This window comes from Apis mellifera, linkage group LG6 (genome assembly GCF_003254395.2).
Source record: "Apis mellifera strain DH4 linkage group LG6, Amel_HAv3.1, whole genome shotgun sequence".
NCBI lineage: Eukaryota > Metazoa > Arthropoda > Insecta > Hymenoptera > Apidae > Apis > Apis mellifera.
In genome coordinates this window covers 6,429,421-6,455,666 of record NC_037643.1, presented here as the reverse complement: position 1 = coordinate 6,455,666, position 26,246 = coordinate 6,429,421, and the positions used below count along the sequence as shown (strand labels likewise).

The following is a 26,246-nucleotide window of genomic DNA, read 5'->3' as shown; positions in this document are numbered from 1 at the left end:
TAAATATATTCATTTTCGATGATGAAATAAGCTTAAAATTTTAACGCAATATATCAAGAAAACTTTACGAAATATTTCTAAAAAAGAGTATCTTCAATTCCGAAAAGATTAAATTTTCTTTCCTTTTACAATTTCTTTGTACTAACTAATATCCAATTTATTTGTGAAAAAAGAAGACATTGAAACATTCTATCCGCGTACAAGAATATACACAATCATTATGATGATCGTGTATTCAAGCTTATGGCAATCATTATGGCAAACAAACACAATGAGCGCAAATCCCTTCACGGATAGACACAAGTGCACACGTGGTGTAATGGAGATAGAGATTTGCGTGGAGAATTACGCAATCGCAATCCGTCTTGCGCAACAAATTTCGTATTATCGTCAAACAATTTCATTCAGAAATTAATAACTTCCCTGGAAATGCTGGAACATTGCGATAAACATCTGTTTCCATATTCCTAGTAGATGAATCCTCCGCAATCGGTTATTGTTATATTATCTCCACTGCAGAAATGGGATGAAACATCGACATAGCGATCCTCTTTTAGTTCCCATCCTCCAAAGACGAACGACCGTTTGATTTACCGTTAAACCGTGAAAATATTGAAGTGTTTGTTTCGTTTTGAAGAGAATTTTTTCTCCCCCCATAATTTATTGGTTATTTAATATATCGTGTATTGAGACGTATTCTTCCTGAAAAAGAAGAAAAAATTGTTATATGACGATTGGCAAAATAATTAAATTTTATCTTGTACAAAAGAGAAATTATCGAATCGAAGAAAAAAAAGATGTGGCAAGAGTGCGCAATATACGATAGATTTTAATTTCTGATTAACCGTAAAATGAAAAATGTTGGTTGGTCTATAGTTTGACAGGTTGATAAGTCTGTCTGAATAGTTCAAGTATAATAAATGGCCACGTATCTATCCTATATATATATATTCTATAATTTGCATGAAATGAATATTGGATATTGCGTCAATGTCTTCTTGAACATTTTATCTTACGAATGAATGAAGATGTATTTCAACGTTTCTATATTTCCCTTTCATTTTGATAATTGCAGCAGAATCTTTTAAACAAAAATTATTAAAACAGAGACAAGGCTTGTAAAATCACCACACGATTTCTTGCTCATCTAAAGAATATAATTAATCTAAAAATGAAAGAAATCTTGACAATAATTCAACCGTGTATTCTATTCGAATCATACAAAAATATACTACTCTTTTTTCTCCAATTCCTTCTCATAATTAAGTAATAATTATGTTATAATTTATCCTAAAATTCAGGACAGGAAATAATAATTAACATTCATTTCGTGTAAAATGAATATTCCGTGCATGATTTTTAATTTCAAATAAAATCAATCTGATGCAAGATAAAAGCAATCTCTCCGCAAATGCGCGGATAACAATCGAGCCAATTTTTGCATTAAACGAATCGTTTGTCACTGGAAGGGATCGCTGGAATAATGAACAGTGGCGCGGGACGGTAAATAGATGAACAATAAAACGGGCAGCGATTAAACGCGATACGGTATCAATGTTGCCGTTTTGGGAAACCCGATTCCCAAGGATCGGGGGCCAGTTTCCGGTTTCCGCCTATATGAAATATATTCGACGATACAAATTGTCCAAATGAATTTCAGTTAATTAAAAGTGACAAACGTGCCCGGCCAAGATTACCGGCGGGAAACTCTACTCTACACGACGAACACGAAGCTCCTGGTTGCACGCTTGCAATTTGACCGCGAATCCGTTACCTTCGTTTCCGACACGTGAAATATCTCTCTTCTTTTAATTTTTTGTTATAGGAAATTTTTGTTGGAGAAATTCGTTGGTTCGGAATTTCTTTAATTGGGGTATTCGAGTGAAAACTCGATGGAAAAAGTGAATCTTATTGAAAATTATTGAAATAAGAATATTGAACGAAGTGGATGTTTCTGGATCGTATAAAATGGTAGAAAAAATTAGTTACGAAAGTTTAGAGACTATAATTTAAGGAGTAAACGGAATTGTTCTCGTATGAGTATTATTTTTGAAACTTTTTTTTATTACAATTATTTATTTTAAATTTTAAGATAGATTTTAACATAGAAAATGATATCGTGAATTATTGTTAGAAAATGAAAAGTTTATTTGATATTTCAATTATCGAAATTATTAGATAAAAGTAGAACAAGTTTTTTCATAAGATAAGAAATTTTCCAACAAAATTGTTCAAAATTCTTTTCACAAGATTCGAGACGAAACACCGTGTCTTCAAACGTGTAATCAACGTTTGTTGTCATTTCAAAAAAAAAAAAAACAGGAAAAACCAAGTTTTCCAAGTCGTGGAAACAGAAAATGTTTACCAGGAGACGAGGAGGTGCGACGATAAATTCGATTGTAGCGATGTTTCGAGCACGACTGCGAGAAAGTAAGTTAATTCAACGCAAAAATATACAAGAAATCGTAGAAGAAAATATTTAACGAAAAGAAAAGAAAAAGAAAGAATATATATTAAGCGAGATCCCTTCGTGAAATATCCCTCGAGGTATGGAAAAAAAAAAAAAAAAAAGAAAAAAGAAAAAATCACGAGGCGGAAAACGAGGCAATTGCGAAACTTAAGTAAGAAAACGGTTAAGGAAACAATCACCGACCGTAACGAATTCAATTATTCTCTTATTTGCGCTCGTTTAATTACGACACCGTTAATTATTCGTGGCCGGACATCGTAGGGGACCGGAAAACGGCTGCGTCCTTCCTGCGAGCAGCCTGAAGGTGGAAGTTACAAACTGGATGGTTGCGGTGAACCTTGCTCCAAGCGTCACGGGGATAAAGTTTCTAGAAACACCGGTATTCTGACTTACACCTGTCGGGAAAATTACGTTTTCAACGGAACTGGCTGCGTTCGATGATGAAATGGTACGCGATAGGTGAGTCTCGGGTGAGTTCATTTTTAGATCTAATCAGATCGATGAAAAGTTTGAATCGACGATCCTTGAATTGTTGAAAAAAAGAAGAAATAATTAAGGTAACATTTTTGTTGTTAGAAAAAATTGAGAAGATTTGCGTTTAAAAAAGAATGTGTAAATATAATTTCTTGATCAATAATTTATTTTACAATTAAACTTTTCCTTTTTCATTTCGTTCTATTAATGATAAAGGAAGAATTGAGAAATCTATGTTTCTTTATTATTTGACGAGAAATTAACTTGGTTTTACAATTTTTCGAATCGTTTATTTTGTATAAATATGAGAGATGTATATATATATATATATATGAAACAATTGCATGTTGCACGAGCAATTGTATAAACTAAACGTGGGAGGAAAAGTAATTTGTCTTTCGTTAAATCAAGATTTAACAGGAATTAATTAAAGATTTAACGCGGAAATATAAATTGGTCGGATGATTTAAATCTGAAGAATTAAAAATAAGTAAATATATTTAGCGTAGAGGATTAAAGATTACTCGATGATGTATGTAATTCATTTAACAATGTGTATTTCTTATACGAATATCGAATCTCGTGAATTCATTTATTGAAATACTGAATTTTTTATGAAATACAGAGAAATTCATTTAATGAAATGTATTACAATACAAATGGGATCGATCAGTTCAATATACAATATCGAATATATACCGATCCTATACCGTTTACCAATAATTTCTGACTCAAATAATAGCATAGATTTTCGTAAAATTGATTTTAAATTCGGGAATATTTGTTCGCTTCATCGAAATTAAAATGTAATTAATTAAACAGGATTAAATATATATAATTCACTAGTATTTCATGAATTAATTGATTAATTATTATATCCCTCAATATATTATTTGGATTATTCGTTCAATTTTTCTGTATATGAATAATCCAATATTATATTTGACTGTAGTTTAAATTGATAAAATTTTAAATATCGCCAGTTAAATCATATTGTATTATACGCCAGTTTAACGATGCTTTCTTTTCGTATTTTTCCTTCAATTTAATTTTAAAGGAAGAAACACGCGATCTAAAAAAAAAAACATTTGTGAATATTTTATTCGTGCGAGGGAACAATGCATCTCGATCCAATCGAATGAAACCTGGAACAATAGCGAATTTGTCGTGCAAATCGTCTTACAAATTGCCTGTGACGGGTGATCCAGCATTTCGTGCAATCACTTGTCTCGAAGATGGATCATCGTTTCTTCCAATTTTTCTTCCAGCTAATATCGATTTTTGCATACTTTATTTTTCTAACTTGAACAAAAATTAATTATTATACAAAAATATAAATTTAAAAATTTACGGATATTATTAAATACGTAAACGTCTCTCAAATATTTTTTACTTTCAACAATTTCTTTTCTCTTGATAAATTAAAATTTTCAAAGAGATATAGATATTTTTATTTTTTTAGATAGATTAAATTTTTTTAAATATAGAACTAGAATCAGAATTTATACTATTATAATATAATTTATTTCATAAATTAATATTGTTCTCGTTTAATATCGTTCGTTCCATTTTCTTCTTTTTTCGTTCTAATTTATTTTATTATCGGTTTCAGAATGCGGAATACTCATTTCACGAGGTAACACGCTGGCCGTGAACTGATTCGACGCAGAATTCGGAGTATTTCCGGCGGCACGTTGGTATTTACAGAAGGAAAAAAGAGGAGCACGAGGAAATTTGTGGAGGCGCTCTCATATAAGCAACAATTTAGTCGTATCAGGTAATTTCGTTCGAGAAAATTAATTTTTGCTTTCGAGTCACGCGAACTTGTCTGACTGTTGCATTTCATAAATCCCTTTAACGATTCGTTGTTCCTTTTTCCCCCTCATTTTCGTAATAAAGCGAATGGCTTTACAGGCGAGATTTCAAACATTTATTATTTTTACTATTCTTAAAAAAGTTTCAAAATTGTTTCATCCAAAAAATACTTCGATTCGTCCATCATCACTCAGACCGTTAGAGAAAAATAATTATCTCTTATTTCAAATATTGAACGAGACATTTAAAGAAAAATTTATTATCCACAATTTCAACGTGCTAATAATACTCTTAATATCTATTCTTTCATGTTCACTTTCATCGTCAAATGAACGATCATCTCTATTTAATATTCACGGATTCCATCGATCGAAATCGGAGAGAAAGGAAAGCAAACGTTGCCTCGATAGCCGCCCACTGTTTCTGCAACGAGGTTTACAACAAAGTGGAAGACAAATCGAAGAGCGCGGTTGCTGTGGGCAAACGTTATCGCGATTGGAACGCGGGCGAGAATTACGTGGAAAAATCGATGCTGGCCAATATCTCGTTGCCGATATATGGAATTCTCCAAGACATTGCCCTTCTCCTTAACCGCCCTTTTTGGTATCACGATCTTCGTGGATAACTCTTGGTAAGGAAATATTGGAAAGGTAAGATCAAAGGTAAGAAAAGTATTCATTTGGTTATCAATAATTAACAAATTAATAAAGAATGTATTGGAGAATTTTCTTTCAATTTTATAATTCTGAATTATTTTAGAAGGATTTCCAAATGTTTCAATTCTATAATTCTGAATTATTTTAGGAGGATTTTCAAACGTTTCAATTCTATAATTCTGAATTATTTTATTATCATTCTTCTACTGCAATAATATTAAATATCTATAAACTGTGCTTGGAGTTGGATTAAAATTTAAAAGTTTCTCTGACTGTTATAAAGTAAAGTGTTTAATTTTCTTTAATTAATTTAAGATTTACAATTAATAAATTTTTAATTATAATTAGGATTCAATGAGAAAAAAGAAATCTATTTCTTCGAATATTAAAGTCGAATGAATGAAGTATGTATATTTGTCTATTCAATTATGTTTTGAGAAATTATCGTCTCGTTTTTCCACCGAGCTCTCCAATTAGAAATATCGAATGATTGGACGCAACGTATTACATTGATTAATTTCAGCTGTCGCACAGCTGCATCGTTGGAACGCTGCTTTCTCACCAGATTTCCACTCTTTTTACTTTCATTCCCTTCTCTGACTGGTTTCAGCTGGCTAATTAAGTCACGCCGGATTATATTTCCGTAATTAATTCGCAGCGACGTTGTTCTATTCCAGCAATTAATCTACTCCTCCTCTGTTTTTTTGATATTTCAATTTTTTTTTTTTTTATTTTAATTCACATATTTTGCCAAGAGAATTTCGTCTCTCACATTTGTGGATATATAATAAATGATATTAACATTGATTTTTTTATTGCAGGTCGTTGCTGGCTGGCTGAGGTAAAACTCATCGAGGATCTTTCAAGCAGGAAATTATTTCAATCTATTCCATATATTCAATGTCTGATAATTTTAATTAAGGATACATTATTCCTGATAACTTCTGTGCTGGTTGAACGTATATCAAATAATTAAAATAAAAATCGGACCAATAGTTGAGAAATCATCTTGGGTAAGAATATTTATTATTCTGATAAACATTTAACAATTTGATTATTAATATTGATCTTTATTAAATTAAGTAAATAAAATTCGACTTTCTTTTACAGCATTATATTTTGACAACGTGATAAGATAATGGATACATTTCGATAAATTTTCAAATAATTATGTTGATACATATTAAACATAATTATTAAATTAACAAAAGAGCCATACGTATAGCTATTTCCATCAATTTCAAAATCAATAATTAACAATTACATTATTATATTACAAAAATAATTAATCTACCCATATTTTTATTAAGTTAAAATTCACTTGTCCAAATCCAAAGGAAAATATTCCAAATTTTTATTTTATCCTCGAAAACTTTCAGACTCAAAATAATCATATATCGTCTAAATGAGATATTCCCCATCTTAAAATATTTAATTGCATTCCAATATTTCTTCCAATAACGATATACAAACCATGGATTGAACAAAATCCATTATTTCGAAATTTCCAAATTCACACGCCCAACAAATCTCCCTCGCGTTAATCACCGTTGCCTCGTACCGGTTAATCTCGATCGTAATAAATCGTAAGTTTCAGTTTTCCAGGTGCATGATTTTACTTCTTTCCCTCCCCTGGTGGGGAATGCGGCATATCCAGCCGCGATAAACGAGGGTATAACACACAAAGACGATTTCGATGATTCGCCAAAAGAAAGAAAGAAAGAAAGAGAGGAAATATAATCCTGTTTGATCCACATCGACGAAAGCACGATGGGTGAAACGGCACGTCCCGCCTCCAACCAGCCAAATACCTTTGATATCGGCTCTATCCGCTTCAGGGATCTAAATTAGCACTGCCTCGTTATTTATATCGCGACTCCGTTATTCATGACGTGAACTTTTCTTTTTTTTTCTTTTTTTTTTGTTCCAATGCATTGTATTTCCCGTAGGAATTTCCCAACCCGTGTCGAGATTATCTACGACGATGTTCTGCACCTGTAATCCACGCCACGACTTTTTTTGTTCTTACAGGCCTTCACCATTCCATCCATGAAAAAGATAAATTGAACTGCAGAACGTGTTGATACACGTTTCTTTTATTCAACTGTTAATATAAATTTTATTTAAGGTCGAGTATATCTTTGATCTTTTCAAAAGGATTTTTTATAATTAATCGTTTTATTTGATCCGCTTTTCGATTTGTAATTTTTATCCTTGGAGAATTTCATGAAATAGAAAGTTGAACGATGTCAAATATTTTCAACTTGTCTAATTTCATGAGACTCTGATAATAATTACGTATGGAATCGTTGGATGTTTAGATTATTCGAGATATTACAAGTTTGCATTTTCTCCATTGTTATTTTTTTTAACTTATTTTCGAAACTTTTATTTTTCAGAAATATGGATCTTGGTGATGTCTTTTTCTTCTTCTTCAGATTGAGAACAGAATTTTTTCTTTATCAATTCTTCTTTAACATAGGTAAGTCAATAATTATATAATATCAATAATTAAAAAATAATATTTTTACTGTGTAAAAATAGTATTTGATTTAGAGGATCGATGGAAAAAAAAAAGATTACAGAAAATTAAATTTAAAACACAATGAAAATTCGATTGCAAATTCCATAGGAAATTTGTTCCGTTTGCATTGACACTTAATATAATAATAATTAATTATTTGATTAGCTAGCTTGCAATTATCGTATGTTGAATGAATGTATCTCATATGGCCTATGGTATATGTTTGCAAGCAATCGACGTTTGCTTTGTGTATTCATACGTTTATGGCTAACACGTGTTTGCCTATTTGTGAAGGCTTACTGTATCCCATCCAAATGCTAAAACGATAGATGGATTGTTTGATAAAATTGATACTCGATGTTTAAAACTTTGCGCGTTTTATGGATAACACGAGTGAAATTTATTGCAAATAAAAACGATTTATTTTATTTCGTTTTTATTTTTTATTTTTTTTTTTTTTATTTATTTTTTTTAAATACATACGCGGTCTGGGGAAATTTTCATGTTGATTGTTCATATACATTTAAATCGTAACAAATCAACAGTAGTAGGTCAAAGTTTGCGTGAATGGTAATCTTCGTGATGAGATATTTTAATATTTGACGAATGATTGAAATTATTGTTATATAAGAGGTTTAATGGAAAAAGCACGGAAACGTTACGAGTTTTTCGAGCACGCAAATAAAAAAAAAATAAATAAATAACAAATAGAAATAACAATTAGATATATATGTCTAATCAATTAAATTTAGTTTTTCTTTTTTAATTAACGTGCAAACGATACAATCAAATAAATAGTAAAAGATAAAAAGGAAAAATTATTTTCTTCTTCGCACAATGTATCATAGCAATATCGTGTATTGATTTAGAAAAAAAAAAATGAACAAAGAATTCGAGAAATTAACTATTTTGAAATAAAAGACTACGAATGATTAATTTCGATGTTCAGACCAAATTACAGCGTTGTTACATTTATCTCAATTATTTGAATTATTATAAATCAAATATTTGAACAGGATTTCATTTCACATTAAATTTAAAAAGGAAATAAAAAAATTTTAGTGCCAATTCAATTGACAATTTTACAACTTTATGGCAAGTGTAATGTAAAATAAATGCAATATGCAAAACGAAATGAAAATATTTTTCGGCTTGTTGGCAATCTGGTCGATCTTCGATGTTCTCGATGTTTTAGGTATAACGGAATCGAGGAATCTTTCTTTCTCAGTCGAGAAGAAGTAAGTGTGACAGATTGCTCCTTGATAATTTATTACGTAATAAAAACACGGGTGACACGTACTCGATCGGCACTTTTAGATGTTGAGATCGTAGATTAATAGGCGAAGGTTTTCCCTTTATGTCGAAGGTTTTCTTATAAAGGTGAACGATTTATTTCACAGACTTACAGCACACTAACAGAAGGCATTTCTCACAGGATTGGCAGCATTATGAGCGCATCCTATGAGGCAACTAAAAGTTTGATAGTCAATATGATGAACACGCTACAAAAATTACAGTGATAAAGGGTCAACCTATTATCTGAATTATTCGATAATAATATCGAGATCGAAGAAGGATCTTTACAGTTGTGTTTATTTATACACAAATACATAAATATTTAATCAAACGTTATATATTTGTAACGTTTATCTGTAATAAAAGATATTGTGTAAGTAAAGTACAAGTGGAATATATATATACAAATCGTTTCTTATTAAAATTCCAAATTTAATTTTTGTCTTTATTCGAAAATTTTTACGGGAAAATAAAAATTCTTTCGTTTGTTTATGTAAAGAGGAAGTAAGGGATATTCTGGATTTTCTTGGTTTCGTAATCTTTAGGTACATTATTGAAGGAAGTAAGATCAACAAATGGAAAGTAACTTTTATTCCTCGAGACGCAAAGTATACCTTTGTTAGTATTTCCTTTTGAAACTTTAATGTTTATTATCCTTATTTTTCTACGCTGTCCCCAACTATGTGTTTTCCACATCAAAACTCTTCATACACTCTCTTTAATATATTTTTCTTCTAATTGGAAACGAGGAAAATAAAATAAAAGAGAAATACAATACCGATTGTATAACATATTCGTGAAACAATTTTGGAGGATCGATTGATTAAGAGTCAAGACAAGTCAATGGAATTTAAATAATATATATAAAAAAAATATGAATTAATATGAAAAGAAATACTATATTATGTAAAGTAATATTAAATTATGTATCTATATATCTAATATCATAAAAACAGATTATATTGTATTAAATATTCGTGTAAAACCTTCAATTTTTCACGAAAAGAATTGAACAATTTTGCGATCAAAACCCATTCAGGAAATGGAGGAAAGCATCCCATTGAAATCCCTTTTTGTTTTATCCCGATATCTCGACTCGTTGCTGAGATACAAGCGTTTAAAGTGTCTACGTTGAATACAATGCTAAGAGATTATGAATGAATCCGCGACCCAGTGACCCACATTTCTTTCCTGGAAGTGCGTACTATTTCCAAGAATCGCGTCTCACTGCATGTCTGCAATTTGGGATAGGTCAGTGAGACGAGGCGCGAGCGAGAGGTCCGAGTAAGTGACAAGGACACAGATAATAAACGATCAAAAATTACCCTTTTCTTCACACGACGATATCTCGGCAACCGAAAGTCGTATCGGGATAAACGAAAAACCGTCTTAAAGAGGAAGATTCCGCGCTTCTAATGATCTTTCACCCATCAACCGGAAGTCATTATTCTCGAGGTTATAACGGTTCAAAGTTTCCCTAATTTTAATAGAATTTGATTAGATTTAAGGCAAATGATTAAAAATTAACTTCTCTTTACACGATCATAACTCGGGAACCGGAAGTCGTATCGGGATAAACGAAAAGGCGTTTTAAAGGGAAAGAATCCACCCTTCTAACGATCGTTTACTCGCTGACCGGAAGTTATTATCTTCGGAGTTATAGAGGTTTAAAGTTTGATTAATTTTAATCGTATTTTTTTTAAAGCTAAATTATATTTATTTTGAAAATACGTTTATTTTCCTCCGTTCAAAACAATAAGTGTTTCAAATCTAATTAAAAAAAAAAGATGCCGATGATTAAAAAGTTAATCAACGACATAAAAAACTCCATTCTTTATGAGAGTTCTTTTATAATCGACAGCGTCGATTGGCAGGCGCGTGCAAGGCAATATTTTTCTTTGGCCTTTCAATCAATCATTAATTAAACACAACTTAACCCTTGTTACACCTAACCCCCTCCCCTCCCCTTTTATTTTCCCTATTCACCGTTTTTCCGACCCACAATTTCCCCTCCGACGTGTAAATAGACCTCTGTCAATTTATTTCGTGAACGTTTTTTTTTCAAAACAGGCTAGCTTCCTCCTCCCCCTTCCCTCCCCATTACCTTCTACACTTCCCCATTTTCTCGAAGGAGCCTCCGCTCCCTCCTTTGACCGCGTTTCCGCGATCTTCTTCCCATTTCGTTTCTCGAAAGAGCTTCAAGCTTCTACTTACGGTCCTCTCCTCCCTCTCTCACGTTTTCACATCCCTCGACCACTTCACCTCCCTTTATCAAACCTCCCCCTTCCTATCTTCGGCTTTCCCTTTTTTTATTCTCGTTCTCCTGCTGCTCCCTCCCTTTCACTGGCCCCGAGTTTTTCTCCTTTTCCTTTTTGCGCCCCGTTCGTCTCCCGCGCAACGACGATTTACGAGGTTCGGAACAGCCGCGGGCTTCGAAAACGTAGAAAACCCGGCGGGGATAAGTGGTCGTTTTGTGTCTACGCCGGCGAGGAGGGTGGTATTTCTTGTTCGGTGATTAATGCCGAGTTTTATAGCGGCCGGTATTATCGGGGAATATAATATTTATGTGGTTGGAACGATTGCTCGGCCACCGCTTCTGTTTCGAGGAGAGAGAAGCGTTAGCTCACCTTCCCTGCGAAGCGTGACGACGATTTTGCAGCTAGAATTTGTCTGCGATTTATATTTTCGTATTGGGGAAGGAAAGAAGGGAGGGAGGGAGAATGTTGAAATAAGAAGGAACGTATTTGTTTGACAGAGAATGTTTTGGATTAGAAAATTAAGATTGGTGATTTATTTAAGAAGAAAGTAGAAGAATTTATTTATTTATTTGCAAATGAAATTGCTTGGAAAAAGCTATGTTTGTGTATATATATATATATTGGTTAGTTGGAAGAAAGATTTGAATTTTCGATATATGTTTATGAAATTGAAATAAAATCGTCTTGGAGAGCATCAGTTTTCTTCTGAAGAAAAAGAAACGATATGAATAAATCGAATAGGTTGAGAATTTTCCTTAGTGAAAGAAAGGGGATGTTTAAGGATAGTTTGTTTCGAATGTTTATTTTAAATATTTCTTCGATTGTAAAAAAAATTCTCATTTCGATGCATAGGAAATATGTTGTATCGAATGTGTTGGGAATTAAAATTATGATATTGGTTAGAAAGTTTGAGTCGTGATTATTAACAATCCCATGATTGAACAAAAGTAAAGAAATGGGAAGAAACATTAAAAGAAGAAATTGAATGATAATTTTATCGTCTAAGATAATCTTATATTTCTTTCATCGATAAACCTTTTATCAATCCTTATAAGCAAACAGATCAAGAGATAGGAAAGACATCTAAGAAAACGTAGAAGAAAAATATCTTTCCCAATAATTTAAAAAACGATCGTATTCTTCCGATCGTTCTCTCTCTCTCTCTCTCTCTCTCTGGAACAAGTATCTCCTTTATCCTTTGAAATCTTTTACTGGAAATTTTCTGCGTGGACAGGAAGGTGGACTTAACTGATAATATTATTGTACTCCGTAGAATCGAAAGAAGTTTTAATACGCAAGTCTGAAATGAATCGAGTTATTTCAAGGCAGAGGCAAGCCCCCGCCACGAAGATGGTAACCGCTTATAAATTGATTTCTCGAGGACGCTTGAACGTCATTCTTGTTTCCGTTATTATTACGTACAAGTGCCGAGAAATTCGAACTTTCTTTTCTCGATATAATCAGTTTTCGAAATGATTTGTGAAATGTCATAACGATAATATAGAAATAAAAAGTTGATCGAAAGGAGATTAGCGCATAATAATCTTTTATGCAATTAAATTTAAAATTATATTTTTCCAATCGTCCTTTCATTCAGTATTTGATTTTATTGAAATTAGAAATTAAATAAATATCGTTAAAGGATTAAAAAGAGATAGGATAATATATAACTAATAATTTTACCTAAAAAAATCCTAGTTCCACTCTTCATTAATCGAAGAAACGATTCTTCCTTCCATTTCATATCTTTTTCAAAACCACGATTCTGCTCGATTTTATTCTCAAAACTCGGTCGCCCGATATTCCTTCCCCGTCTCTGTCTCTCGAGAAAGGAAAAAAAAAATAATAAAAAAAAGAAAGAAGAAGAAAAGAAGACGGTTGACGCGATCCATATTCCCGCCGCTGTTCCTCGGCAAACCTCGAATACCCCGTCGCTTCGATAAGGCAGCAAAACAAAATGGTCTATCGCCACCCCTTCCCCTTCCCTCCCCTAGGAATCGCGTTACTTTTGTCCCTTTCTTATTGCGATTTCCGATTTCCATTCGATTTGTCGTCTCCACCGATTCCGTTCAGTCGAAACTTGCAAATGCGGCCAGGTGCATCGATCGTGGAAGGGGGTGAGCACGAGGGTAAGCGACACGAGGGTGTGCAACGGGGAGGGAGGTGGCGGCGCACCTGTACGAGGCGGCGAAAACGAGCGAGGAAAACGTTGGGGAAACGTTTGGAGGGGGGTGGGGGTGAAATGATGGGCGAGAACGAAAGAGAAATGGGCGAGAAGGGATACACCTGGTTTGGTCGGTAGGGGCGAAGATAGGGGATTTGATAAAAAGAAAGGGAACGAGAAACAAATGACGGTGCAACGGGGAGGATGCGTGTTTGAGAGAGAGAGAGAAATCGGGTGGGTGATCGTTTATGGAGAAGATGGTGGTGGTGGTGGTGGCGAGACGAAAGGTAAGATAATGGAAAATCAGAAAGAAGAAGAGAGGGAGAGGAAGGTGGAAATGTAAAATGGCAATACTTCAAATTCATTTGCGTGACAATCTCCGGTTCCTTCCGCCCGATCGAACGTCTCCGCCTCGATAAAATCTCGAGAGAGTTCGTCGTCTACTGTTCGAAAATCGGAGGGCAGTCGATACTAATACAAGGAGGGGAGGGGGAGATCGAGAAATGGTAAAACGCGGTAATGGTAATGGCGGCGGTTCGGGAAAGAAACGAAGGGTGAAAGAAGAGGTGGATATCGTTTGACCTCGTTCGATTCGCTCTCCACGATTTGCCTTCAAAATTCATCGATCGGCGCCGCGAAAGGGAAATGAGCCTCGCCTCCTCCCTTTCTCTTTCTTTCCTCTTTACCCACCGTATCTTTTTCCCCGATCTCGCAGCTATCTCTTCAGACTGTTAACCTCGTATCCTCCTTTCCACGATTTGCTGTGCAATCACTGAGTCTCGCAAAAGCGAGAGGATTATATATATATATATATGCGCGTATATAATCTGTCTCGTGAGATTTCACGAGATCACCCGAATTGAAACGTGTCCAAACGCTCTATTGGATTTTAATTAATACATTCAGCAAATTGGATCGAAATATTTTTCCCTTGCCTTATCACTATTTTAACAAACGTGTATAAAATAATCCTGTTAAAGAATCATACATAAACAATGATAAAAAGTATCGTTTAAAGGGAAAAGAATTTTAAAATCCTGTATATATCCATTAAAAGAGGATTATTAAATACAATTTCTAATATGTTTCATTTAAAGAAAATTTCTCCATATTAAGAAACTAAAATAATATTTTTCGTTCGTTTTCCAATATACGAAATTCCGGCCGATCATTAAAATACATAATCCTCCAAGTAAGTGGCATCATCGAATGCCGTTATCAGACGTGAAGGAGGGGCGTTGTTGCAGCAAATATCGGGATTCGTTTAGCTTTTGTTTCCTTGCCAACAGCGACGGCTCCAATTTCCCTTTATCCATCCACCTCCTCCTCCTCCTTTGCCCCCCGATTACCGTAACCATCAAATTTTCGTGCAAAGCCATCATCCGTGGGAAAGAAGAGGAGGAGGAGGAGAAGAAGAAGAAGCGGAATGAATCAAATTACACAGGCACGCAGGCGGATTAAAACGCTAAAGAGGAAAGAATTTTCCATTGCCCTGAAAAAAATGACATTAGCGAAATCCCCCTTTTCCGTCGGTCCTTTTTCCGTTTTTTTTACCGCCTACCATTCTTTGTTTCTGTCCTTCCCTCCATCCTTCTCTTCCATCGTTCTCATTCCCCCTCCTCCTTCGACTCTCGAGTTTCACCTTCCACCCTTCTCCTCCTTCCGACCCTTTCGAATTAACGTTTCGCCACGAATCCGCAAATAAATTTCGCGGGGCCACTATTACCTATCCGGGGAGGGGGCGGGGAGGAGGGAAAGGAAGTAAATCTCCGGATAAGAGAACTCTCCGGGCCAACCGGTTGGTTATCATTGAGGAAGAAGAATTTATGTGGTTTCGAAACGTCCGTTTAACCGGTTCTCGAAGGTATCGGTATCGGTGGACAGGTTAACCGAGGAGATAGAAATTGAAATCAAGGCGTAACTGGATCAAGAGTTGATCAATTGTTCTTGAACAATGAGGGAGGGGTCGAGGAATCGGGATCTGCGAACAGATTTATAACTTTTGTTATAGAGGATCTATTTCAAGGGATGTTTTTGACGTTTAGAGGGTAGAAATTAAAGGGTTGATTAAAGGGTGATGTAACACACTTTGGGGGAGAGAAAAGTATGTCAGGAGAATTGGAGATAGAAGAAATTTATCCGAGGCAAGATTATGAATTTTAGGTTGATCCTTTTAACTTTCGAGTTGAACGTGCTTTTTTTTATAACTTTAAAGTACGCTAAACTCTGTTCGAGATTATGTTCAATATTTTTCATATTAAAACGTTGAAAAGTTCCTTTGTCTATCGAATGTATATGAATGTGCCAGATCATTTTCTAACAGAGATTGAAGATTTTTAAGGTCGAGAGTTTTTCTAGATTCAAAAGAAAGTTGGAACGGGTTCAAGGATTTGACATCATCAAGATTTCGATTGGATCTCTCTAATTAGAGATTCAAAAATTCAATGGAACTCAGAGATTTCATTGGATGTCCAATTAGATTTATAATTTCCATTGAATTCAATTCTACTATTCGAGTAGAATAGATAAACTAAATAAAAAATGTTTATGTTTTACTCACGCACAATTTCACTCATCATCTTCTTCCAAAGATCCTTTGGAATTTCATTATAACAGTGAGAAAAATTTCCACGTATCTGTTTCGACTAACGAAATAACCGATCATATTTTGAAAGGGGCAAAATTTTATTCTTCTATAATTTGATTTATTATTATTCATATTAGTCTACAATATCAAATTTGACGATTATAATGAAGGGGAAGAGAGAAAGAGAAGGAGATAAATTCGAGGGAAAGACGAAACAAAGATAAAACGGGGAATTTGCAGTGAGGTGAGGGTACAGTTCATTCGGGTCGAATGTTCCGTCCGACGTACGCAAATAGAATGCGAAATGTCAATTACGCCGTTCGCACTGTGCTTTATTAAATTCCGTTTCAGTTATTAGAGTTTCCAGAAAGTTTCTCGAAATGCTCGAGATACGATACTGCTTCATTAATGCGGTGCAGGAATGTCGAGAGGGCGATCAACGAGTGCACTTTAAGACCATTTTCGTCCTCTCTTCGACAAACTTTGGATATTATATTATTCGGTGTTCCCAATTAAATATATATTCAAACCGTGAGAAAATAATGCCTTCACATCTCGTTTACTTTAAAACGTGTTGAAATTTTAATTTCCTTTTTCTCTTCTTCCTCCTTTTTTTTTACATTCATTCGTACTTCATGGATAAAGTTTCTCCTCTCTTTCTTCTTACTCAGTTTTCCTTTCGTCTGAAAGAAAGTTGAAGATTAGAAAAGGGAGACTGATTCGTTTCTTAATCCTTCTAAATATTATATTTATATATAACAGCTAAACTAATTTCCTTTTTCTCTTCTTCCTCCTTTTTTTTTTTACATTCGTACTTCATGGATAAAGTTTCTCCCCTTCTCTTCTTACTCAGCTTTCCCTTCGTCTGAAAGAAAGTTGAAGATTAGAAAAAGGAGAGATTGATTCGTTTCTTAATTCTTTTAAATATCATATTTATATATAACAGCTAAACTAATTTCCTTTTTCTCTTCTTCCTCCTTTTTTTTTTTACGTTCATTGGTACTTCATGGATAAAGTTTCTCCCCTTCTCTTCTTACTCAGTTTTTCTGAAAGAAAATTGAAGATTAGAAAAGGGAGAGACTGATTTGTTTCTTAATCCTTCTAAATATTATATTTATATATAACAGCTAAACTAATTTTCTTTTTCTCTTCTTCCTCCTTTTTTTTTTTACGTTCATTGGTACTTCATGGATAAAGTTTCTCCCCTTTTCTTCTTACTCAGTTTTTCTGAAAGAAAATTGAAGATTAGAAAAGAGAGAGACTGATTCGTTTCTTAATCCCTCTAAACGTTATATTTATATATAACAGCTAAACTTTTTTTTACAAATCTTCTTATTCTCTCGAGCAACTAACAAGCAAAAAAGGAAAAAAAAAAGGAAAAGGATTACGAATAGTCCTCTCAACAATATAAAATTTCACTCTGGAATGTCGAGATCCTCCCCTTAGCCGAATCTTTACAGGATTGGAAGCGTCTAAAACTTGTGCCGAGAAGACAACGGCGTTCAATTACGAAGTACAAAGGATTGGCCGATGTCGTCCGTTGTTCTTGGTCGGCTGTACGTTTGTTTGTCCTCGATGAGTCCGTCTGGGGCGGATCTCCATTGTTCTTACGGATTGGGTCTTTCGCAGGGATTAATGAGACTGGCTCTTGGCCCCTCAGACACCCGATTCAGAATCTATTTCAATAACTTAACGATCGTACGAATTTTTCCCTTTTTCCAAATTTATCCTAATTACATCCTCGACGCCTCTTTCTTACGCCTCTTTCATCCTCCATTTTCTAGAAATGAAATTATCAGATCGTGCTGCAATCAGAGATTTTCGTAGATTATCCTTCGTTTAAATTAACCTTAAAACTAAATGTGGATTGCGTATTGAAGAGTAATTTTGCGTTTTCAAATTGGATATATCAAATTTCTTGATTCCTTTCAACATGGTTGTACACGATTTTCTATAGTTTTAGTTGTAAAATAGATTTTTTTAATTGGATTGTCCAATCACTCCAACGAAATATCCTCCTAAGAGCACGTGTGCACTTTAATATCGCAAAGAATTTATCGTCGCAAGTTGCGCGGGATGGGAATTTTTTGGATGTTCAATTTTAATAACAGTAAAGTTCTTGGCACACCCTGTCCGCATACGCATAAAAGCCTACCTTTACACCCTTTCCACTCTTTTACAACGCTTGCTTTACGTGCCCATCCCGAAAATGTCCGTGGTAGGTTACTTTATTCACTGTCTCAGCCACGTATAATTTGCGTTTCAGAAACAATTCACTTCAAAACTTCAGGATTTATTAGATTTTATTTCAATCTCTCTCGATTATTAACAATTGATATAATGCAATTGAAATATGCAGTAAAATTATTATCAGCAAATTTGAAGGAATTAAATAAGAAAGAAGAAAATGACTTTTATTCTCCATACTTTTGCAATCTCTTCAATTATTTTTATCGTCGTCTTCTTCTGTGAATTGCATCACTGAAACTGTATACTGTATTACACTGGAGTTTGGAACAGAGCCATCAGTATCTCTTTACTTCCGTTTAGATACATCTTTCCTTCTCCATTTTCTAATTTTGGAATTTTTAATCTTTCGACGAGCCTCGAAATTTTCCCTTCTTCTGAGAATTCATTTTCTAAGATCAAATTTCAACTTGGCATAATTCATCGGTCAAAGAAACGAGCTCGTCGAATTCAAACCCTCCCCAAATTTCGCGTTAATCCAATATCATTAATTTAATGGTAAACACCGAAACCGAAGAACACATATATTGGACGAGTAGCAGCAGCAAGTAAACCATCCTTGTATACCTTGAGGATTGTGTAAGTATCTCTGCATGTTTACTCGTACACACAAGCGGCAAGTATGAACACCTGATCTCGAAGGTTTGTGAAGGAGGGGTGTCTGCGGTTCAGCCGAAACCGAAATTACGGGGTTAATGGAAGTCTGGACGTGGCTGCCTTCCTTCCTTCCTTCCCTCCTTCCTTCCTTCCAAGGAAACGGAAAACGGAGCTGGAAAGGTATTTTCACTCTCCCTCCCTGTTGTAAAAAGAAAAAGAGCAGGTTGCCCTTTGCCGTGGAAAATAACCGGCTCTTCCTATCTTTCGCCCTCAGACTTCCTTCATTTTCGGAACAAATGCGCGCAATTACTTGTTACTTTGTCCTACGCCTCCGTCATTAGAGATAAATAAGAAATCGGGCTGCGTTAACGGGTGAACCGGAAGATCGTAAAAAAAAAAGAGAGAAAGGTCTCCCTTTTTCTCTTTTCTCTTTACGAGAAGAAGTAGATTGTAGATTAATATAATCTGTTGAAGTGAATGATAAAAATTTGGAGGATGAAGTAAAAAAGAATTTATTATAACAATCGTAGATTCACAAATTTTTACAAATACTCCACATTTATAATTTGATTAATTTTTACGAAATTATTGCAATTTTAAATATGCTTCGTTCGATTAATTAAGGGGTGATTGAGTCACGTGAGAACGATAGTTTTCAAGGAATATTCAGGTTTGATTTCGAAAGTGGCGACAACCCCATCGTTGAAAGGCATAGAGATGCTTCCGTCTATCATGATGCCAGCGTCAAAGCCAAAAGACTTGACGGAGAGTTTGTTGCATTTTTGTTTGCTAGGGCAATTGTTTCTCTCGCAACGTGAATTGTGATACATCTCGCGGATCATGTACGTCATGTTTAAATCCTCTGAAAAGCATTGTTGAAATTATTTTTCTCGATATCTATATTTTTTTTAATTCGAAGCGATTGAATTTCTCCTTTTAAATTTTCCTTAACATTTTCTCGAATCAAGGCGGAAAATTTTCTCTAAAACAAATACAATTCTCAAATTTCTATAAATATCGCGCAATATCGTTTCATAAATTCGATTTTATAAATACTTTTAATTGGATTCTCGAGTTAATTAAAATGGAAATAAATGAAAACATTGCAAATTATAGAAACTCCATTAAAATAACTCTTCTTTCTGTACAGGATATTTCATTTAATTAAATATTTTAATTTTAATGAAATTAAATGTTTAGTAAATATTTCGTATATTAAATTCAATTATTTCCATTATGTGCGAGGAAAGGATCAAACGTATATTTGATTGATAAATCTTGCTGTTAAAATTCGATATTTTTTATTCGATAATAAGAAAATTTTTAGAATTAAAAATTTTATAGTAAAACTCATTTGAATATATACATATATTTCATATACATGTTAAATTGATCATTTTGACAAATCAAAATTTGATTTTCATCTTATAATCTTATCATCGAGTTAGTTATTAACTAATATTCAATATTACCTTCAGAATAGATGAGGGCCTGATGATATTTGTTCAGTATTTTGTAAATTTCCTGGCGGCTTAGCTTTTCTCCGGTTGCAATTTCCACGATTTTTTCAACAGTTTCAGCCGACTGTATGTTTATAGTTTTATACCAAAATCGAGAACCCGTGCCCGTGCAAATGCACATACCTAAAAAAAAAAGAGAAGGAATTTGAATAAAACCGGTTAAAACATTTTATTATTTAAAAAAATAAAATTAATCAGAAGAAAATTCAATTAGAAAGAATCAATGAAATCGTTCAAAGAAGTTCATAAAATTAAACTTTTAAATATTCCAAATGTTATTTTCTTTTTCTATTAACTTTCCTCTTATAGAAAAATTATATAGAGATTGGAGCTTGCTTTAATTTTTTTTTTTAACAAATATTCGATTCTTCAAAATTATTCTACGAAATCAACTAAAAAAAACGCAAAAAGAAAAAGAAATCAAAAGTTCGTTAAATAATTCACAATATAATATTACGTTTTATCCAGGAAAATTAATTAATTTTCTTTCATTTACGTACCTGAACATCGAATTTTGTACGATTTTTGTTCCTCGATATCGAGTAATAATGTAATCGGCCTCGCTGCCAAAAATTCCCCTATAAACACCTGAATTACATCGGGAGCGCATTAATCTTGAAAAAATTGTTCAATATTTATACACCGTGTAGTATTTCCTTTTTAAATTTATCGTGAAACTAACTTCGTTTAACGCCAGCCAAGGCAAGATCCTCTCACGGGGTTGAAAGTCCGAGTCCTCTATTTTCCTTTGTATCGATTGTGTAAGAACTCTGAGAATTCAATTAACTTTAATTAAAGCAATTAATGAGATTGATCAATGGTTCGAGATGTTTTACATTCGTTCCTTTTTTCTTCTTTCTCTTTTTTTTTTTCTTTTCCTTTCTTCCATTTACCGTGGAAACGAAGGTGGCGAAGAGAATGAGTTTCGTTCAAGGAATAAGAATAACTGTGCGAAGCAACTGTGCTCGAGAGAAATGAGTATTTAATTTTAATGACATTAACGAGGAAGAATGAAGGAGGAAAAGGGAACGAGGAGGGATGGGGGGGGGGAGTAACGAAGAACAACAAAGGAGTAACGAAATTGCGCCAATGATATAATTATATTAATATCGATGTAAATGGTTTGACCCGTGTAAAATGAATAATTGATAATTGATGATAATATTAATTGATAATAATAATAATAATAAAATTGATTATAAATATCAGAGAGAATATTTCGAGATTGATCGATAAGTTTTTTTGTAAGTGAATCAATGCCATTTCCATTTTATGAAATCTTTCTTTAAATAAATAATTTTAAACTTATTGTTTTCAACATTGTTTTTACAGAAGAAAAGATATTATATTATTAAAGATGTAGAAATAAAAGGAAGAATTAGTAGTGAGAAAAATGTTGTGAAAATTGAAAAAAATATATATGTGCATATATAATGAAAATTCCATAATAAATTATTGTTAATATTTATTCGTTAAATTTCGTAAAATTTTCTACCAAAGGTATGACCAATGTTCTGCTAGATTAAATACATAATGGATGATAATCAAATAAAAGCTTTGACCGGAAATAATTCGATTAAGATAACGCACGCGAGTAATCGATATTCAAACCAAGTATTGGATATTATATGTATATTTATTAGGCTATAGAATAAAGCTAGAAGATTTTTTCTTGGCCAATCGATAACTATGTTTTGATGTATCACATTTATCACGGTAACAATCGCGCGCAATTTTTCTTTGATAAATTTGTTTTTCTATAAATCATGGTTCCTCGTAAATTATCTGCCATTGCACGTAGTGAGGATTCGTTATATTGTAATTTATGTTTGATAATAGATAAATTCAATTATCAAATATATACGATAACGATTACATCGGAATCACAATGGAAAGTATGATTGAAAGCAAAATTGTTTTTCTTCCTTCTATAAATTATTTAAATAAAAACCAAATCACTTGGCTCTTTTTCTTTTCGTGGTGACTTTTCTATAGATTGCAATTTACAAACTTTGTTTCAAATATTAATATGCAACAGTCATATAAATCAAAAGGACAAAACTTAATTTTAAACTTAAAAATAACTTCTTCCTTTTTTTTTTAATTTTTGTAAATTACGATTTTCTTTGGAAAATCAACTCACTTTAAAATTTCCACATTCTTTGAACAATTTGTTTACATCAATTAACAAATATACTTTCTTCTGTAAATTATCATTCCTCGAGTAAGATTTAAAAAAAATTATCAAGCAGGCAAAATGTCATCAGCGAATAGTATAACAAAATAAAAAACTAATGTACAATTCGCCCCTCTTCTTCCTCCAAACAAAAAGAAATCCAATTCTCGTTCCCTCCTTTTTCTTTTTTTTATACATACATATATATATATGTATATAAATTACGATTTCTCGTAAAATTTCCTTAATATATAATTAAAAAGTTAAGACTTCTTTGCACGAGTCGTAGCTGCACGGTTATTGTAATTTACAAGTTATAACTGCCGAAGTTCCGGGCGTGCAAGAGGTTATAACTCGAAACTGCTCGTTGGAGAGGACCGGGCCGTGAAATGAAGACGCATTACGGCCTTTATGAAAATTCAGAATCGGCGATACGTACACCTCTGCTTAAAACTTAAGAGAATAGATTGCCCCGTTATGCGATTCGTCCCGGGATAGGGACGAAGGGAGGGATACTTTGCCCGGGGAATTTTTATCGTTTTTACCGATGTAATTTAAAGTCTTGGAGAACCGCTGAAGCAACGTAAAGTTTAATCTTTGAAATGGAACCGGAAGTAGAAACTCGAAATGCTCTAGCTGAGTCGATGAAAATAAGAAAATATATTAAATTCTCTCTCTCTCTCTCTCGCTAATAATATCATGAAATTATAATTTTATCGTTGGAGCAGAGTAACAAGTATCCAGACAGATTCCATTCTTTTCTTTTCTTCTTTGATTTGATTTGACGAAACGATGGATCAATATGGAATTCCTCTTTAATTGTTCGAACTATGGATCTATGATTTTAACTATATTGAATCGATTCAATTGGACGAATTCGAATTTCTGAGATTGTCTCAAAGCAAGAAGGAAAATGCACGATATGAAAAAAGGGATGAATTTTCCTATTCGAGGAATAATAAAAATGCGCATATTGATTTTTGATCAAGGACAAAGTTGGATCGGTGGAGAAATAAGTTTTTCTCTTCCATCCACGAGTATAACCTACTTGGGTCTTCTATCCCGGCTACTCTTCTCGTGTATATGAAACGGCCGCCTGAAAAGTCCCTCCCCGACCATTATCGTTTTTATACGACTCCTCATCAATGTATCGTAGTCTCCTCTGTACAGTTTCTCGAACATGCTCTCGATATCTGCCACGTATTTCGAGGGGACCGTGAAAGTGTTCTTCTTCGAGATATTTGGATTGATCCCGCACACAGGCTTCGTGTTGTTCGTAATTAATTTCGAGGCTAGAAGGAACATGTCGTCCCCGCCTATCGTCACCACCAAGTCTGCCCAATTCACGTATCTCGACGCGGTTCCCATTCTGTGGAAAAGATACAGTGAAGAAGTATTAGAATAAAGAAGAAGAAGAATGAAAGAAAGTTATTAAACGAACAAGTTAGAATAATAAAGATATAATAAGTTTTGTCGTGAATTTGAAGAAGAGGAAGAAAAGAAGATTATCATTTTAAAGGATAATTATTATTAGCCTCTTTATATATATTTCTTAGAAGTTTATTTAATTAATTGAGAATAATATTCGAATATTCTAATAAAATATATTGTTTATTGAGGCGAAGATTAAAATTTTTCTTTTCTAATTTTGAGACTTAATTAATTGTCACAGAGTTAACAACGCGTTAATTACCGAATTAATTTTACCAAAGACGATAAAAGAGAGAGAGAGGCCAAGAAACGTGAATATTTTCCCAATTACATCCCTTTTTTTATTTTACGGAGAGATAGGAGATAACAAATCTACTTAAACTTGGCTGTCCTTAATTAACACCCGAGAGATTAATTTCGCCGAAAAGAAGATGTAAAAATAAAAAGATGGAGAACGTGTAAGAACGGGGTGGGAGGAGGAGGAGAAGTGGAGGAAACATTTCCGGGTAACGTTCCATCTTACATATATATATATATATATCTTTCTCTCTTCTTACGTTTGTCGCTGTACACAAGCGCAGCCAGCTGTTTCATCGGGCATTAAAGTATATTACGTAATAACTCTCCTCTTGCCGATACCTTTTCGTGATACGAAAACTGATGTCGAGCTTGTTGAGGACCGATATCAGATTTTGCTCGCAAGCAATCTGTCGTTGATGCTCGGCGAGGATATCATCCGGATTCAGGCCCTCCCCCTTCATCCTCGACAATATTTGATCCACGTCCAGATCGGCATTCTGGGATCGCAGGTACTCCAACGAGGTCAATTTCGACACGCACAAGATCCTTCGAGGCCGACAAGGCCTCGTGTTGTTCACGTGATTCAGGAATCTCATGGTGATTAATAACGAACTGGGGTTCGAAAAAAAAAGAGAGAAAGAGAAAGGAAAAGAAGAGAAGGGAAATCTTTCTCGAAATGAGAAACGAGTTTTAAGGTTAGACGATTTAGGGGTTATATTATAACGGGTGGAGGGGAGGGGAAGGGGGGTTAAAAAAAAGGACTTATGGAGGAAGCGTTGCGCGGCTCACAGTCACCTCGGATCAATACTAATTAAACGGGGGAAATTAGTTTGGTTCCGTTATGATATTAAATATTGAACCAAGAGATTGTTCGGTTCTCGTTGCTTTCAAACCAAACATCCCGGCGTATCGTGTAATATTTAAACACACCGTCCAAGTTTCACTTTATTTTAACGAATTGTTAACGAGTTCCCTCCCCCCCTCCCTCTCTTGTTTATTAACTTGGAAATTTTCGTTCCAAATCGTTCTATAATTATTACTCGATTAATCCGCGAGATAGCGGTTTATTGCTCCCCGAAGATTTATATTTTGATAACGTAATTCGATTTGATGGGATGATTAATTTGCACAATTTATGTATCTATATATCCTTTTTTTTTTCGAATTATTATTTTTAATTTCACGATGTAACGTTTGTTTATAATTATTGTGACGTTAAAATCTCATTTATTAAATTTCATTTATACATCTTCATTTCGAAGCAAGATTTAGAAAAGGGGAAATTTGATAGATCTATCTTTCTTAATTTACTTTCACGTCATCTAGATCGAAATATTATTTTCTCATCTTAATCATCGAGGATGGAAAAGCTTGATAAATCCATATTCCGTGGCGATTATTTTTTAATCACATAAATAATAATAATAATTCTATTCTAAATATACATCATACGATATTAATCAATATTAATCCAAAAAATTTTTATAATTCTCTCCAAATAATACGACAAGACAACGATCTTTCATCGTATCTTTTCGACAACTTTTCAAACAACAACGTCTTCCTCTTCCTCGAACTTCGCAAATCGCATCCCGTCCCTGCGGCTTCGCAACTTGGCAGCCGGAGAACAGAGGCATCTAAAACTGATGACGCGGTTGCATCAGGGAAACGTGTTCTTCAGGATTACTCACGTGTCCTGAGCGATACTTGGCACTCAGAGGCCGGTAACCG

The 26,246-nt window shown here is 33.8% G+C and overlaps 1 protein-coding gene and 1 pseudogene across 1 annotated transcript; one reads left to right on the top strand and one right to left on the bottom strand.

The window, feature by feature from the left end:
• The first annotated feature begins 2,405 nt into the window (after positions 1 to 2,405).
• On the top strand, positions 2,406 to 9,341 carry LOC102654138 (annotated as a pseudogene).
• Positions 9,342 to 19,723: 10,382 nt separating this feature from the next.
• On the bottom strand, positions 19,724 to 25,111 carry LOC724260 (NAD kinase 2, mitochondrial-like). Its single transcript, XM_001120052.4, has 6 exons — positions 24,855 to 25,111; positions 23,833 to 24,153; positions 21,291 to 21,378; positions 21,109 to 21,196; positions 20,561 to 20,731; positions 19,724 to 19,950 (listed from the first exon to the last, which is right to left on the bottom strand). Exons 1-6 carry the CDS (start codon positions 25,109 to 25,111, stop codon positions 19,724 to 19,726), a joined length of 1,152 nt encoding a protein of 383 aa, XP_001120052.1.
• Positions 25,112 to 26,246: the final 1,135 nt, after the last annotated feature.